The 14056-nt window shown below is 48.3% G+C and overlaps 2 protein-coding genes across 2 annotated transcripts in view; both read right to left on the minus strand.

Annotated features, from left to right (window-relative positions):
* Positions 1-1957: 1957 nt before the first annotated feature.
* Positions 1958-13421, minus strand: NARS (asparaginyl-tRNA synthetase). The gene is made up of 14 exons (XM_026042513.1): positions 13335-13421; positions 13102-13167; positions 12897-12989; positions 12388-12477; positions 11449-11527; positions 10525-10595; positions 10146-10232; positions 7200-7421; positions 6688-6887; positions 6119-6254; positions 5135-5248; positions 3959-4090; positions 3299-3430; positions 1958-2766 (listed from the first exon to the last, which is right to left on the minus strand). Exons 2-14 carry the CDS (start codon positions 13159-13161, stop codon positions 2635-2637), a joined length of 1548 nt encoding a protein of 515 aa, XP_025898298.1. The 5' UTR covers positions 13162-13167; positions 13335-13421; the 3' UTR covers positions 1958-2634.
* Positions 13161-14056, minus strand: part of ATP8B1 (ATPase phospholipid transporting 8B1) — a 29264-nt gene continuing 28368 nt past the window's right edge. The window contains exons 29-30 of the mRNA XM_026042528.1: positions 13258-13417; positions 13161-13167 (exon numbers count right to left, since the gene is read on the minus strand). Coding sequence (XP_025898313.1) covers positions 13161-13167; positions 13258-13417 — 167 coding nt within the window. The remainder of the gene's footprint in view (positions 13168-13257; positions 13418-14056) is intronic.

The raw sequence follows: 14056 nt of genomic DNA on the forward strand, positions 1-14056 counted from the left end.
GGTGCCGTTAGCCCCGGGAGGGGGCGTGTCACGGTCCCGCGTGGCGGAAGTGTCTGGGCAGAGGGAAACGGTTCTAACGGCCACGCGTGCGGGGGGGTGTCGCGGTCCCGAGCTCCCTGCGGCTCCCCGCGCGCTCCCCGGTCCGTGGGCTCCGCCGCCTTGTACCGTCGCCGCGCCCCGGCTTCCCCCGGCAGCCCGCGCCGCACACGCGGCGAGGAGCAGCGCGGGAGGACGGGCTGTGCCGGGCACGGAGCGGCGCGGCCGCGGCCCGCGGCAGCGCGAGGCACTTCTGGCCGTTTCGGGGCTAATTTTGTTAGATGCGGGCATCGCCAAGCTTGTGCCTGGACCTGCACCCCACGTCCTCGGGCCTCCTCCAGCGGAACCGGAGCAGCCGCCTCCCGGGCTCCCCCTTCCCCTCACTCGAGSTATCTGAACAAAAATTTCAGACAGAAGGCTGCACAGATGCAGAATTTCTTATGTATCCATAAATTCTTAAATCTATTCAAAYTGTGAATTACCGAAGCCTCTTGAGCACACCTGCACAAAGCAGTGAAAAAGAAAGGAAGGCCAAGGGCAAGATCACTATCAGGAGCACGTTTAGCAGCTGGAGCACGGCGACTTTTTCTATGGCTCGCTGCTGTCAGGGTTTGTCGAGTGCGTAAGTCTGCGAGTAGGGAAGGGCTGCTGCTTTGTTCTAATGCAATCAAGCTTGTTCATTTTTATYTTCCTCCTCCAGGTAACGTACTTAACACATATGCAACAATATCCAAGGAAAGTTATAGCTGACCACACCTTTGCGAGAACTAAAACACTCAAACCTTTAGTTCTAAATTCAGACAGAGAACAGGAGGAAAAAAAAAGAAAAAAAAAAAAAAACTATCCTTGCAACGCCCATGTCTTACAGCATCTCATCCAGGTTCCCAGCGGCTGTTCCTCACACCTCCTTTTCAAGGATGTCCAAGAGGAATCCCAGCAGGGCAGGGACGCGGGGTGTTCAAGAGCATCTCCGGGCCCAACTTCCACCCCTCCAACGACAGCGGCTGCTGTGGGGAGAAGAGGCGCCCTGAACCCGCGGCTGCGCCCCCGGCCCCCGGGAGCTGCCGGCAGCGCAGGGCCACCGCTCGCCGCCCCCCCAGCTACACCACGTTGCAGGGCAGCCGTGCAGGGCAACACTCGCGCGCTTCTGCATCACTGCAGACTAACTTTAAAACTTGCAAGTGACAACCCAGCAAAACCCTGCGTCCAGTTTTTTCCTGAATACTTATTTACTGCACTTTGTAATTCACATTTTTCCCCATGTAGCTATTGCCTAAGGGAGACTGCCCAAAGTCTGCTGCAAAGGCCCAGAGATGGGAAATATAAACCAAGTCAAAAAGCCTTTCATCATAGGTCAAAAATCATTGCCTTGCGCACAGACTTTTCCACATTGCCATGAATTTATTGATTGCTGATTTAGATTAGTTTGTGTACGTAACATGCAAGATGGAGAAGAAAACCAATCTTTTACTATGAACATGGACATCACAGCTCAACATGAGTTATGAACGGAAAATCCAGGTAAAATCCCGGTGCAGGCAGCAAGCGRTGCACCTACTGTTTTTTTTCCCCTCCTCCGTAGTGAAAGGTCCAAGTTTCTTTATGGCTAAGAAGCATTCAGATGACTCAGCAGATTTAATATTTAATTCTTTTTGGTAACTTAATTACAGCAGAGAGTTTGCTAAGATGCAGTGGCGAATGAGCAGCCCGAGTCAGCTGGGAAACAGGGCTCTGCATTCACCAGCACCATGGCAAAGCTCTGCTTGAACTACAGCTCACAGAGAGCACTGGGAAGCTGCTGGAAACCAGCTCTGCTCCACAGTTCCCAGTTTCTTTGGGTCTTCAATCAGCCATTTCTTGTTTGAAACAGAGGAGAGAACCTTAGCTTCGAAGGCAGCACACAGGACAAGGTGCTCACAAGCCAAGAGTTCTCTCCAAACAGCAATTCAGCAGGGTGGCGTGCCTGGTCCCGCTCTGCCAGCACAGCGTACCTCACCTTCAGCCTCAATAAATAATCTGAACTGAAGAAAAGCAGAACAGCTCTCTTGCAGTGGAATTTTATGTTCAGTAGCAGGTACCTTGCTACTGACTCAACTCAAAAAAACCTTTCATTAAAAGCAGTAGAAGCTAAAAAGTGCAATACCTAATATATTTATTCTCATACTCCATTGAGCTGTATAGATGATAACATCGTCGCAACAGTCTCAAAGGCATTTGGGAATTTAAAGAGCTTGATACTCTGATTTCTCCAACAAGAAACCATAAAAGAGAAAACAGAGGTCAAAAAAATTAAATGCCCCAAATATTTTGTTCATAAATCACCAGAACGAAATGGAAAAGCACGTCTTCTGTTTAAAATGCCAGCTTATCGGGATCTTTGTTTTATGGTGATTTGAGAGCACATATGCACCTAACTTTTTTTTTTCCTAAGAATTCTTCCAGTTACTGAATAGCATTTTCCTTTGAAAAGGGTTCCCTCCCAGCTAAGTTAGTGATTGCATTAACAGCAGGTTGCGATAAGCCTTGTTCTCAGGCTGGCYGTAGTCTGGTGGAGTGAGTGGTTCTTTCCCAAGCCCTCGGCTCGGTGTCCCGCGGCGGCTACGGGCGGCAGCGCTGCACGAAGCGCGGGTACAGGCACACGTCCCGGATGTGGTGCCTGTTCAGAATCCACGTCAGGAAGCGCTCCAGGCCCAGGCCGTAGCCACCATGCGGGCAGGTACCGTATTTCCTCTGGGAAATGAAGGGAGATCAAAGCATGCAGTTATTGCCTAAATAACAAGCTAAGTCACATCAGCAGGAAAAAATACATTTTCTGGATGAATGGTAGAGAAATTGGATTACGGTCTTCCCAGGTGAGAAGTGCTCAGTTTCTGAGGGGGAAGACTAGGAAAAGCAAGGGGAACAATGACTTGTTTTCAGCCTCGCCCTCTTCTCCCCTGGTTACACCGGCTACAACTGGCAGAGGCTGAAGAGCCCTGTCTGTCCTCACCTGAAGCCCCRGGGCTCCCAGGGGCCGTGCAGGACAGGCAGGAGGTGCAGGGCAGCACACTCCCCTCTAATGCAGTGACCCGTAAGCAAGCAGAGCAAGTGCAATGCAATGGAGCTGCTACCCRCCATGTTCTGCAAACGGCTAAGCGATCGCCTACGTGTGGCCAGCAAATGTGTTTCCAATTTAGACTTAAAGAGAGTTCATCGTCACCTTAAAAGGAGTTTTAAAAGCGCTGGCACCACGTTCCCTGGCAGGCAGGGCAGCTTCACACACCTGGTCAGTGTACCAGTAGTAGGGGGTGGGATCGATGCCCTCTCTCTTGTAGCCCTCCACCAGCTCCTCGCTGTCCCAGATGCGCATAGAGCCTCCAACGATCTCACCGACGTTGGGCATCAGCACATCCACCTGCAACACACGGCACGAGGTGAAGCCAGCGCCAGCCAGCTGTCTGCAGAAGGTGCACGAAAGGAACAAGAGCCTCGTGCAAGAGCTCCCTTCCATCACACTTCACCACGTCGTTTCAACTCTCCAAGGGCAGAAGGGAAGGCAATTCCCACCACACCAGCCTGCTGGTCGGGTTACGCTAACCTGACCAGGTTCCCCAAAGGACTGTCTAGACCTCCTGGCACCCCTGAACTACAAGACGAGAGAGCGGCAGCACCACCAAGAGCAACACTTGCTCGTCTTGGCCATCATACAGCTGCTTTCAGACAACAGTCTGAAACAGCCACAGGCAGACGGGTACCTTCTTCAGGTTATTTACAAGCACTTCAAAGCTGCTTCATTTCTTTCTTTCAGTACAAACAAGCCATGCCAAGAGACCCTCAAAATCAAGTTTGGAAGAATTTCTGATTTTTTTTTCTGATTTTTTTCTGGATTTTTTTACTCATTCCTGCTCAGGGGCCTGTGGCATGAGATAAGACACTGACTTACAGACTCCGTAAGGCGGGAATCCTCAGGACAGCGCTGCATGTAGAAGGACTTGATCTCTGCGGGAAATCGACACAAGAGGATGGGCTCGTTGATGGTGTCTGTCATTAATCGCTCGGGAGCCTCAGGAATATCCTACAATTAAAGGAGATTCTGTTAATATTTAAAATCAAGAATTCTACAAAGCCTCAAGTCCCACAACACATCAGGCAGGAAAGACACAAGAGATGGTTTCAAACCATGCACACCCACACGTTCACCCACTGCACGTAAATTCTTAGTCAAACGCATCTTAGAGGAATTCAAGAAACTTTATAGAAATAATCATGCCAATGTTTTAGAGAGAAAGCTTATGAAAAGTATAACCCGAAGGGAGACCTTCCAAATGACTAGTAAACACTGAAAAGCCTAAATCCCCAAAACTGTTTTCTACAAACCTTAAAATTGGCATTTAAGTGCTTCCTTGTTATGTATGTACAGTTACTTATTAATGAACTCAACTGATTAGTCACAGCCATAAGACTATTTTGAAGTTTCCCAAACAAAATTTGATAAATTGTGAAACATCCAGCAAAGTCTATGATCAGAAATTTCGTTTTAATAAACCCAGCAGTTTCAGTGCTTAAAACTGGGGACACGGAAAGGACAATGCTGCAGTTACACAGACACAAAGCAGCAGGGCAACCACAGCTCCTCAAACATTGTTTGTTTTATTAAAAACTCCTCCTGTCCCCAAAGGTWTACCTGGTCAGCCAACGGTAACCAACATACATTTCTTAGGCTCTAGTTAACTCTGAATACTGAGCTTTCCTAAAAAAAGCAGCTGCACCTGCTGGTTACTTGTTTTCCACCCAGGCAAACACTGATTTGCTGGATGCAGCACTGACAGGGGCAGGAAGAGTTTGATGGCAGCATACCAGGACGCCACTTGAAAACCCAAATGCCGCCTGCAGCTGCCCAGCACAAGTGCCACCCAACATCCCTGCACGCCCCGGCAGGCCCAGCCCGAGGCCGGCAGCAAAACCATGGGGACTTACAGGGCACCAGGCTTCCACTCACCAGCACCACCCTAACTGCGTGCGGCCGGCGTCACACGGGAACACTCTGCTCCTCCAGGCACTGCCTGTCGCCCCCTTGGCACCAGGGGACTGGGTCTGCTCTGCCCTCAGAGGGACTTACCTCCCCGAACTCGTAGTGGGTGCCATCTTCCTTCCTCACGTCGTGCTCCTTTAACCAYGCGATGGCATCCGCGTAGTTCATTCGGCGGAAAGGGCGCTTCGGGGGCTGGAAGCCCTGCAAACAGCAACACACACGAAACCAGTTAGGAGCCTATCTTTACAAAAGATGTTTTTCTAATTGACCAGCAACTCCACTTCCAGACAAGCACATACACGGCTSCAGCTCATGTTAACTAAAGGCCAAGCTCAGAGCAGCAAGAACYAAACACAGCTCTCTACCCAATGAGGATCACAGAACAGACGTTGGAAAAGATGGCAGGAGAAGGAAAAATAAATATCTTCCAGGCTGGTTCCTTTGGGGAATTCACTTCACACAGACCGTTTCAGCACTTCCCACAGCTGCCCCTTTGTGATGTCTCGTGCCTGTGCTACTTCCTACCTCCTGCCTCCATCGTAGCCCAAACTTAAAGCTGAACACAGCAGTAAAAACATGGTTTATGAGGAAAATAAATCAAAACAACTGGGAACAACTAGATCTATATATCCTCTGAGAGCAGAGATAATGTGGCTTTAACAGACTGCAAGCATTCTTTGCAGAGACACCAAGGACAGTTTTAGAGCTACAGCTTCTGCAACAGAAAGTAAAACACTGAAGTTGTGTCACTGCTCCCTTGTGCTCAACCTGCAAGGGCCAGCAGGTCTGTATTATGAGCTCTGGGACAAGTGTTTGTTCCACTGGTTCCACACGTTCCAATAAATCCCAGCACGCAGCTGGCTGGTCATCTAGCTGGTCTGAACTCCTCGTACCAGAGTCACTTTCTCCCGGGAGCAGCCACCAGCCCTGCAGCACCATCACTCTCCCCATGTCACTGGACGTGGATAGAGAATTAAAGCAGAGTTCACTGACAGGCCCCAGTTTTCCCACATGGATGGGCACGCTGATCACAAGATCAGGTCTTCCAGTCTATTCATGGCTGTTCCCTACCGGGTTCAGGTCGCGCAGGAGACTTGCTGCAGGTGACTGGAGGATTCTGTCCACTACATCACAGACCAGGTTCTCCAGACGGTCCAGCAACTCCTCAAAACTTATGAAAGGGCATTCAGCTTCAATGTGAGTGTACCTGAAACACAGGGTCACACCATCACAAACACATGCACAAGCAGGTTATCTTCAGCTATGAAAAAAGCCTCAAAAMGAAGGAACCTCTTTTATTCCCTTTTTCTTTTCTCTCGCTTCTAAATTGTAAAGGAAATAAGGTGGTAAGCATAATGTCAATGAAAACTCTTCCAGATGTATTTTCTAAATAGATAAAACTTATTAAAAAAAACATACTAGCTACATTTAGCCGAAGTCTTTGTTCAGTAAATATCAACATGTTAGGACCTGCTGGCCATTCACCAAAACAAGATGCTGCCCCAAGTCCCTTTCCTCAGTCCTTCCCTATTCCCACTACTGTCTTCTCACTGTAMACTCCACCATCCAACTCCCTGCTGCCTCCCTGCCTTACAATTCCATTTACACATATATATAACAAATGTGCATTTTCTCCATACTCTGCCAAGTGTCTGCGTGTCCTGGACTGCTCAGCTCGGTACGACTGAGCAATACAGAAAACATCTCCTAGTGCCGGAATGCAGGTCTCCAGGTAGAGCTGGGATGATTGTGTCAAGTATGCCTCTTCACCAAAATAATCCAGCTTGAACAGGGTGGAGCCTCCTTCAACCTGGGTTTGGACTAAAGTCGGAGGTGTCACCTGTGGAAGAACGGGACTGTCACTACTTCGGTGCAGAATTAAGGACACTGACAGCAACAACACCCAAGAGCAGTGATGTACCAAAAAGAGTAGATAAGTTTCTCTGAATCATGCTGTACTGTTCATATGCCCCAGAAAGGTCTACATATCTTTGGAGATTTCAGGCTATGTCTATAAAAACAATCAAGTAACATTTTTTTTCTTTTGTTCATTTTGGGTCTACCAGGGAGTCTATGTAAAGTCCTTCCAAGATCAAGATAGMTCTGAAGAAAGGAGACTAAAAAAGTCATTTGAGAAGGAAAATTTACTTACTTCATAGTATCCATTGGCAAAGAAGTGATCCCTGAAGGCCTGCACGGCCACGGAGCGCACCTTGAAGATTTTTGACATGTTCTCTCCCCGAATCATCATGTGCCTGTTGTTGAGCTGCACGTCCACCTCGGAATCCTCGTTGAGCAGGTTGTCGGCCCCGCCGGCCGGGGCCAGGCCGATGAGCTCCCAGTAGTCGCAGTTCAGCTCGTGGCCGCCCGGCGCCTGCCAATTTGAAGAGTGGCAACAACTGTAGGTCACTTTTTGTCACCTGGATGTCACCATGTGGCATCTTAACAGAGATGCTAAGCCTGCCCATGTCAACCAAAGATGCTCAAGCCCTTCTAAAGGCAGCTACTTGAAAGTGCCTGCTTCACAACTGAGTCAYACCAGCTATGTCCCACCACCCTTGAAAAGCGCCCTTCATAACCCACCAGGCATCTTCCTTAATTGAAGAATTGAGCACAACTGCCAGGTAATGAGAGGATAAACAGAACAAATCAGAAACTCAGGTACAACGTATCAGAAACCTGGGCGCTTTCAGCAGGAAGGAATCCTAAGCGGGCAGGGGCTTCAGCTACTTTACGGGTAGCTGCAAAGGAGACCGAGCCAGACTCTTCTTGGTGTATCCAGCAAAAAGACAACACTCACAAACTGTAGTAAAGTGGTTTCAGTGGGGTATAAAGAACAAATTAATCACATTGGCAATGGACAAACTCTAGCGCATGCATCTACAGGCACCATATGGTCTCCGCCCCTGGAGATTTTCACTAAATTGTTTGGACAAGGCCCTGGACATCCTGGCTTAACRCTGGCTCTTCTTCAAGCAGGTGTTGGACCAAGTGTCCTTCAGAGGGCTCCCACACCACCACAAGCAGATCCATTCTAGGGTAGTTTTTGTGGGCACAAAGTACCTCTCTGCAGCCCTCTAGGGGTATCAGACCACAAACACAGCGAGACTCCTGCCGTGTGCGACAAGACAAGGCCGACTCAAAGCTGCAGTATGGCACTGGAAATCCTCGGCTCCTYGGACTACTTGAGAGCCACCCTGGGGGGCAAACTCCCGCAGAAGTCAAAGGGGCTGCTTAGCTCACAGGAGGGGAAGCAGCAGGTGAGTGCGCACGCGGGCAGCTCGGAGCTCACCCGGCAGAGCYGGAGGCAACGCCCTGCACCAGGCAGCGGGTCCCAGCGCGGCGAGGCGGGAGGCCTCTCCCTGACTCACTTCCCTCACCCTGTGGCCCAGCACACGGCAAGAGGGGACTCCTGCCACCGCTGAGCCCTCTCCAGCTGCCTGGGCTACAGAACTGAAGCTCCCTGTGTGAGGCACAGGAGAACAGGTTTCTGTTCCCCCAAATACATTCTCCCCAGCATCTTCCCACTCTTTTCAAGGTATAGATGCATTTTTACAAATTTGAATCAACAGATGTTTGACTCGCTGTAAACAATGTACAGAGCTGGTGTTTTCAAGATCTGAAATCCTTGCTATACTGCTGTGRCAAGACAAGAAAACATAAAGAAAAAATGGTGTCCCTGCTGGAGTAGGACCTCTGGAGGTCCCTTCCAACCTCAACCATTCTGTGATAAACGAGAGACTCCAGTTGAGCTGAGCTTGTCACCCTAACCTTGGGTAGAGCTTACRGGGACAGATCTGAGTGGCAGGGAGAACTAGAAAAATGAAGCTCGTCCCAGTTTCATTCGGTAGGCGTGCTGGGGACGGCCAACAGCCCATGCCTTAAAAAGACAACCAAATGATCTGTCTGAAACAGTGCAGCAATGCTCCCAGACACATTCTTGTTCAGATGCATTGCCCTGCTATCTTTCGATCAAGAAAGGAAAACAAATTCTCACTTCTCTAGCTGATGACAGTTTTGAGCAGATGCCCGAAGGAAGGGGTAAGCTTATAGAACAGATTAAATGTACATCTTCCTGCAAAGCTCAAAATTACTGCTTTGCATTCTCCTTCAGAAAAAAAAGCAAAAATCAAAAATCATTACAACTAGCTACCAAAAATCCATGTGTTGAAAAAAAAAAAGACTACTGAGATTTAACAGAACAAATCTGTATCCAGCTTTCTTGCTGCTGCATCACAAGTTAATTTTTGCAACACAGATGCACATTTACTTTTGTCTTAGTCACCTCTGTCAGTTATTATGACAGAAACTTCACAGTAATTTTGCATAAATGACCTGACGAAGGCCTGCGTGTTGAGACATCTATTGAGTCTGTCACAAACAAGGGTTCCTGAAAGCTTCTCTGCTGCCTTCAATTTGAAACCTTTTCAGGAGTCATTCTTCACAGAAAGCTACCTAAAGTGGCGTTAGCCCTAACTCCTGATTCAATTTTCTGAACAGTAAGTTTGCAGATCTCAACTATGAGGTATGAAGCATAAGCACCATCATAATTTGAGGCTTAAAAACACATCTGCCCAGTCACCAATCCGAGTCCCCCATTCTAAAGGTGTTACAAAGTTAACAGAATCCCTTTTTCATACTCTTGTGCCGGTGGACAAAAGAATATCCTTAAAATAAGCGCCCTGGTGAGGAGTCTATAAGCATATCTCGAGATCTCATTAAAAAACAAAACAAATCTCACATCTCTTGATCTCATTAAAAAACAAAACCAAACAAAACCAACAACATCAAAAAATCCCACACTTACTCATCATCTTTCCCAGAGAAAATAAAACCATGTCATAATGTAATGTCTCCTTACACTGATATATCCTATAAAATATCTACAGGATGCATCAGCAGAAAACTGTTTCAGGTAAAAGGTAAAGCAGAACAGTCACTTAGTTCKCTCTGTCTCATGCAAACTCACACACACAGAACTGCAGGTGACAGCAGCAGTTTCAGGGTTGGGCATTTTTTTTTTCCTGTTTGTTTTGATTTGTTTTTTAAGCAAATTCCCAGCGAACTGGGCCCAGTGTGGAGTCCGGGCTGGCCCTACCTGCTTGCCCTGGGGAACGAGGTTGAGCACGCCGTACACCGCAACGCTGCTCTCCGTGGACAGCAGCAGCCCATTGTAACACTGGCACTATGGAGAAAAACCAAACAAAGACACCGTTAGGAAAATGAGAAATTAAAAATGATCCTGTGAAATCTACTGGAATCACAGACAAGATTAAATCAATCACTTCCAAGGAGTTTTCACGTTTACAAAAAAAAAAAAATGTACTGGCAGTACAGTTAACAAAATTTAGGAATTAATCAATAGGTTTAAGAGGGCTTCCAGTTGTCCATATAAAAGAAAAAGAGGTAGGTATGAACTCTTCATTTATTCATTTAGAGACAAAACAGATAAACAAAATTACATCACCACAGCTTACCAGTTCATCTGAAAGGACACACTGCAGAAATCCTGTGCCGTCTCTCAAAACAATGAACATCAAATTTTTTCCTAGTTAAAAACAGAGAGTCTTGAGTTTAATCACTGATCCATTGAACAGACCCACCCCAAGAAGCTGCATACCGCAGCTAACGATTATCACTGAAAGACTGTGATGATATTAGGAACTCCAGCAGAAGACGCTCCAGGTAAACACCAAAGCAGCAGCTCAGTTACAGAAGCCCTTTGCAGAGCTGCATTCTGCACAGCTGAACAAAGATGAAGCATGAAGCCAGCACCAGCTTTGTTGGCCGTCCCCAGCATGCCTACCAAATGAAGCCAGCACCAGCTTTGTCACAGCTCCCAAATTTATGTATTTTTAATCCCAAGAGAATACAAAAAGCAGCTTAGAGTTTTCTGGCCCTACACTAGGAAGCTTTATGTAAGCCTCCCACTCCCCAGCTGATGCCACCTTCCTAACTAGGATATTGATCTTTTGGAAAGYACTACCCATTGTACTTGTTACGTCATTTCATATAACTAAGATACTGATTTGTTGATTTTATCAAAGCAGATGCTAGCTAGCTCTTCAATTTGTTAAGAAATGAAACACAAATAAGTCTTTTACAAAATATTCTGTAGGATTGGCCTTCAAATCAAACATTCCAAAGGCTTTGGGCTAAAAAGCCTGCACACATTCATACACYACGACTAAGACATTTCTACATATTCACAGATTATGCAGAATTTCGATGGTGCCAGTTTGGTACATTGATGGGGACATCTAACTGATGGTTAAAAACCTCTGGAGGAAGTAAACAGCCTTTATATCAAGTTTCCAGACTTTGACAGCTACTGACTTTGTTCCTTTTTATYACACAGGTAATAAACAACATACAGCAACACTCAAGAGGTGGTGCTTTACCTTGCCTACGCAGCCTGTGAATCCAGCCAAAGATCTTCACTCTTTGCCCTCTATAAGCCTCCAGAGCATTAATCTTCACCTGCGCAGCAAGGAATAAACGCAATCAACTGGAGAACGGGAAATCTGCATTTAGATGATGTTTTCCACATAAATACTTAAAATGCAGGTATACACGACACTTCCTTCCCCAAAACACCTCCTCCTCACACCTCRAGGAAAGTTCCATTCAGAATATGACCCCAGCTGTCAACACAGAACAGCTGTTTAGGAGGGAAGGAGCATTTTATCCAGTCCCATCAAAGCAGCATGTTTGGACGACACTTGCAGACTTCACACTGTGCTATGGAGCGGGAGCCATGACACCCTCRCTCAGTCAAGAAACCCATTTTGCATTTGGCCAAAGAGAGAAATCAAACGTGCAACAGCCCAGCCCTGAGGAGCAGAAGTTCAGGTATTACCAGAACTCCAAACCACACTAAATGACCAGGTAACCTGGGGATGATGCCCTGGCACTGCTTTGAGGTGCTGTGAAGCACTGCAAAAGGCCGGCACAGGGCCTGTCACAAAGCACCACGAAGCAGCACACCTACCTATTACTTGCTAAATTAAGGCCTATACAGCCCTGTTACGGTAGAAATAACCATGGGAGTTGTTGAGACATTTTGGGCAATTCTTATGTTCTCTAACTACTAGAGTTCTTTCACTATCCACCACAGGAATAATCAACTGCTGTGATTATTGAAAAACCAAAAAACAATGAAGCCCATGAGCTGGCAGGCAAGACCCAGGCAACCAGAAAATCAAGATGACATTTCTGGTTAGCACCAAGACAGCAGCCTTCAACAGCTGCCACTGCCACCAAGCAGGGTCRGAACCAAGGTCTGCAGAGAGGAGAGGCTGCAACTAAGGCCATGCATCAGTACACTGCGTCTTACTCACGCATTTTGGCTCTGGAAGATTAGGGTCATTCTTGATAACAATCTTCTTGGCTTCCTCTAGGTTCTTCTCTCTTCTCAAGAGATCTTCTGCCTGGTTGTTAAAGTTTTATTAAACAATTGCTCCGATCGCCAGTTGCTCTGCAAGGCTCTCATGCTTCCCAGCTCCCAGAGACTCTAACACAGGCTGCAGACAAGAGGCGCCCGCAAAGCTCTGACATGGCCCGTAGGGCCCAGCTCACTGTGTAAGCCTCTCATCAGGTCAGGAAACCACACACAGGAGCCCCGTGTATTCCTCCTGGGAAGTCTACAGGCAACACACCGCAATCACACTAAGCTCATCCAGTTTCAGCCATCTGCTTGTCCTATCTAAATACAGGCGAATGGCAAATATCTACCTATAAAGAAGAACCACACCAGGGGACCAGAGTGCAGGTTTTCCTGTGGGGGTGGGAGYTGGGAGGGAAAGGCTCCATGCCGGTGCTCCTCCACCTGGCACTAGCTGCAACCTACCTCTTTCTTCTCCTTGGCCTCGTTCTTCATTTGCTCCCTGTGCCACAGTTTTTTGACATTCTTCATCTGCGACTTGGAAATAATGCTCCATCTCTGGATGAATCCAGGGAGACAACAGAAAATAAGAGATCACATTTGTTTCCTTTCACACAGAGGAAGCATTAAAGCAATTCCTACTCAAATGGAAGCTCTAACGCTGCAATACCTCATTTTCTTTCTGGGAATCCACATAGATAGTGGGAAACGGTTCCTTTCCTGCTGTCATCAGAGCCTAAAAAGGGGGAGAAAAGGACAGAATGGAGGGCATGGCGAGCAAGCAAACCCATCGAGGCAAGGAGAGCCAGGCCGTGGCCGAGCAGACCGGCTGCTTGTGGCAGGGGCTCGCGGCRGGGGCCGTGGGAACTGCCAGCGGGCAGCACCCCTGTCTCCTGCACCCACCTTCAGGACGGTTTTGAACGGCTTCTTCTGCGTCCCATCGCCAGTGCAGTCGCTGCCCTCCTGCTCCGAGACGTACAGCTCCTCTGCAACAGAGCACACGGGGCTGGGGCTTCGCGGCACGCGGCAGCAAACCGGGCACGYGCACGGATCAAACACCCAGGGTCAGCGGCGGCCGGGATGGACCTTCAAGCACCACTGCTCCCCTGGACACGCAGGGCTCGGGCGGTATTCCCGCTTTGAAAGTCAGCCTGTGCAGGGAGTGAGTCGTGCCAAAGCCCTAGGGACTTCCAAACAGGGGGCCAAGAGGAAGAAGCCTTCCATGGAAATCGTTTTTTCTAGATAAGCAGGAAGATGATGACTTGAAGGAACCTGCACAGCTGAGCCCAAGATCTGTGTGACACACAGCCAAGCATCACAGCATCATTACCAATGGAAAAGACCTTGAAGATCGCTGGGCCCAGCCATAAGCCCTGCCTGCTAAACCACGTCCCCAGGCACCTCACCTACACGTTTCTTCAGCACTGCCGGGGACGGGGACCCCGCCGCTTCCCCGGCGGCCTSTTCCAGTGCTTGCCTAGTCCTTCCATGTAGGAATTCCTCCCAGTGTCCACCCTGAGCCTCCCCCGGTGCCACCCAGAGACCCCTCCTCATGTCCTATCATCATCGTCACTGTGGAGAAGCCACCGACCAGGACAACGCTGCAGGCAGCTGCGGGGGCGGCC

Source organism: Nothoprocta perdicaria, unplaced genomic scaffold (genome assembly GCF_003342845.1).
Source record: "Nothoprocta perdicaria isolate Ctin4 unplaced genomic scaffold, notPer1 scaffold_306, whole genome shotgun sequence".
In the NCBI taxonomy this organism is placed as follows: domain Eukaryota; kingdom Metazoa; phylum Chordata; class Aves; order Tinamiformes; family Tinamidae; genus Nothoprocta; species Nothoprocta perdicaria.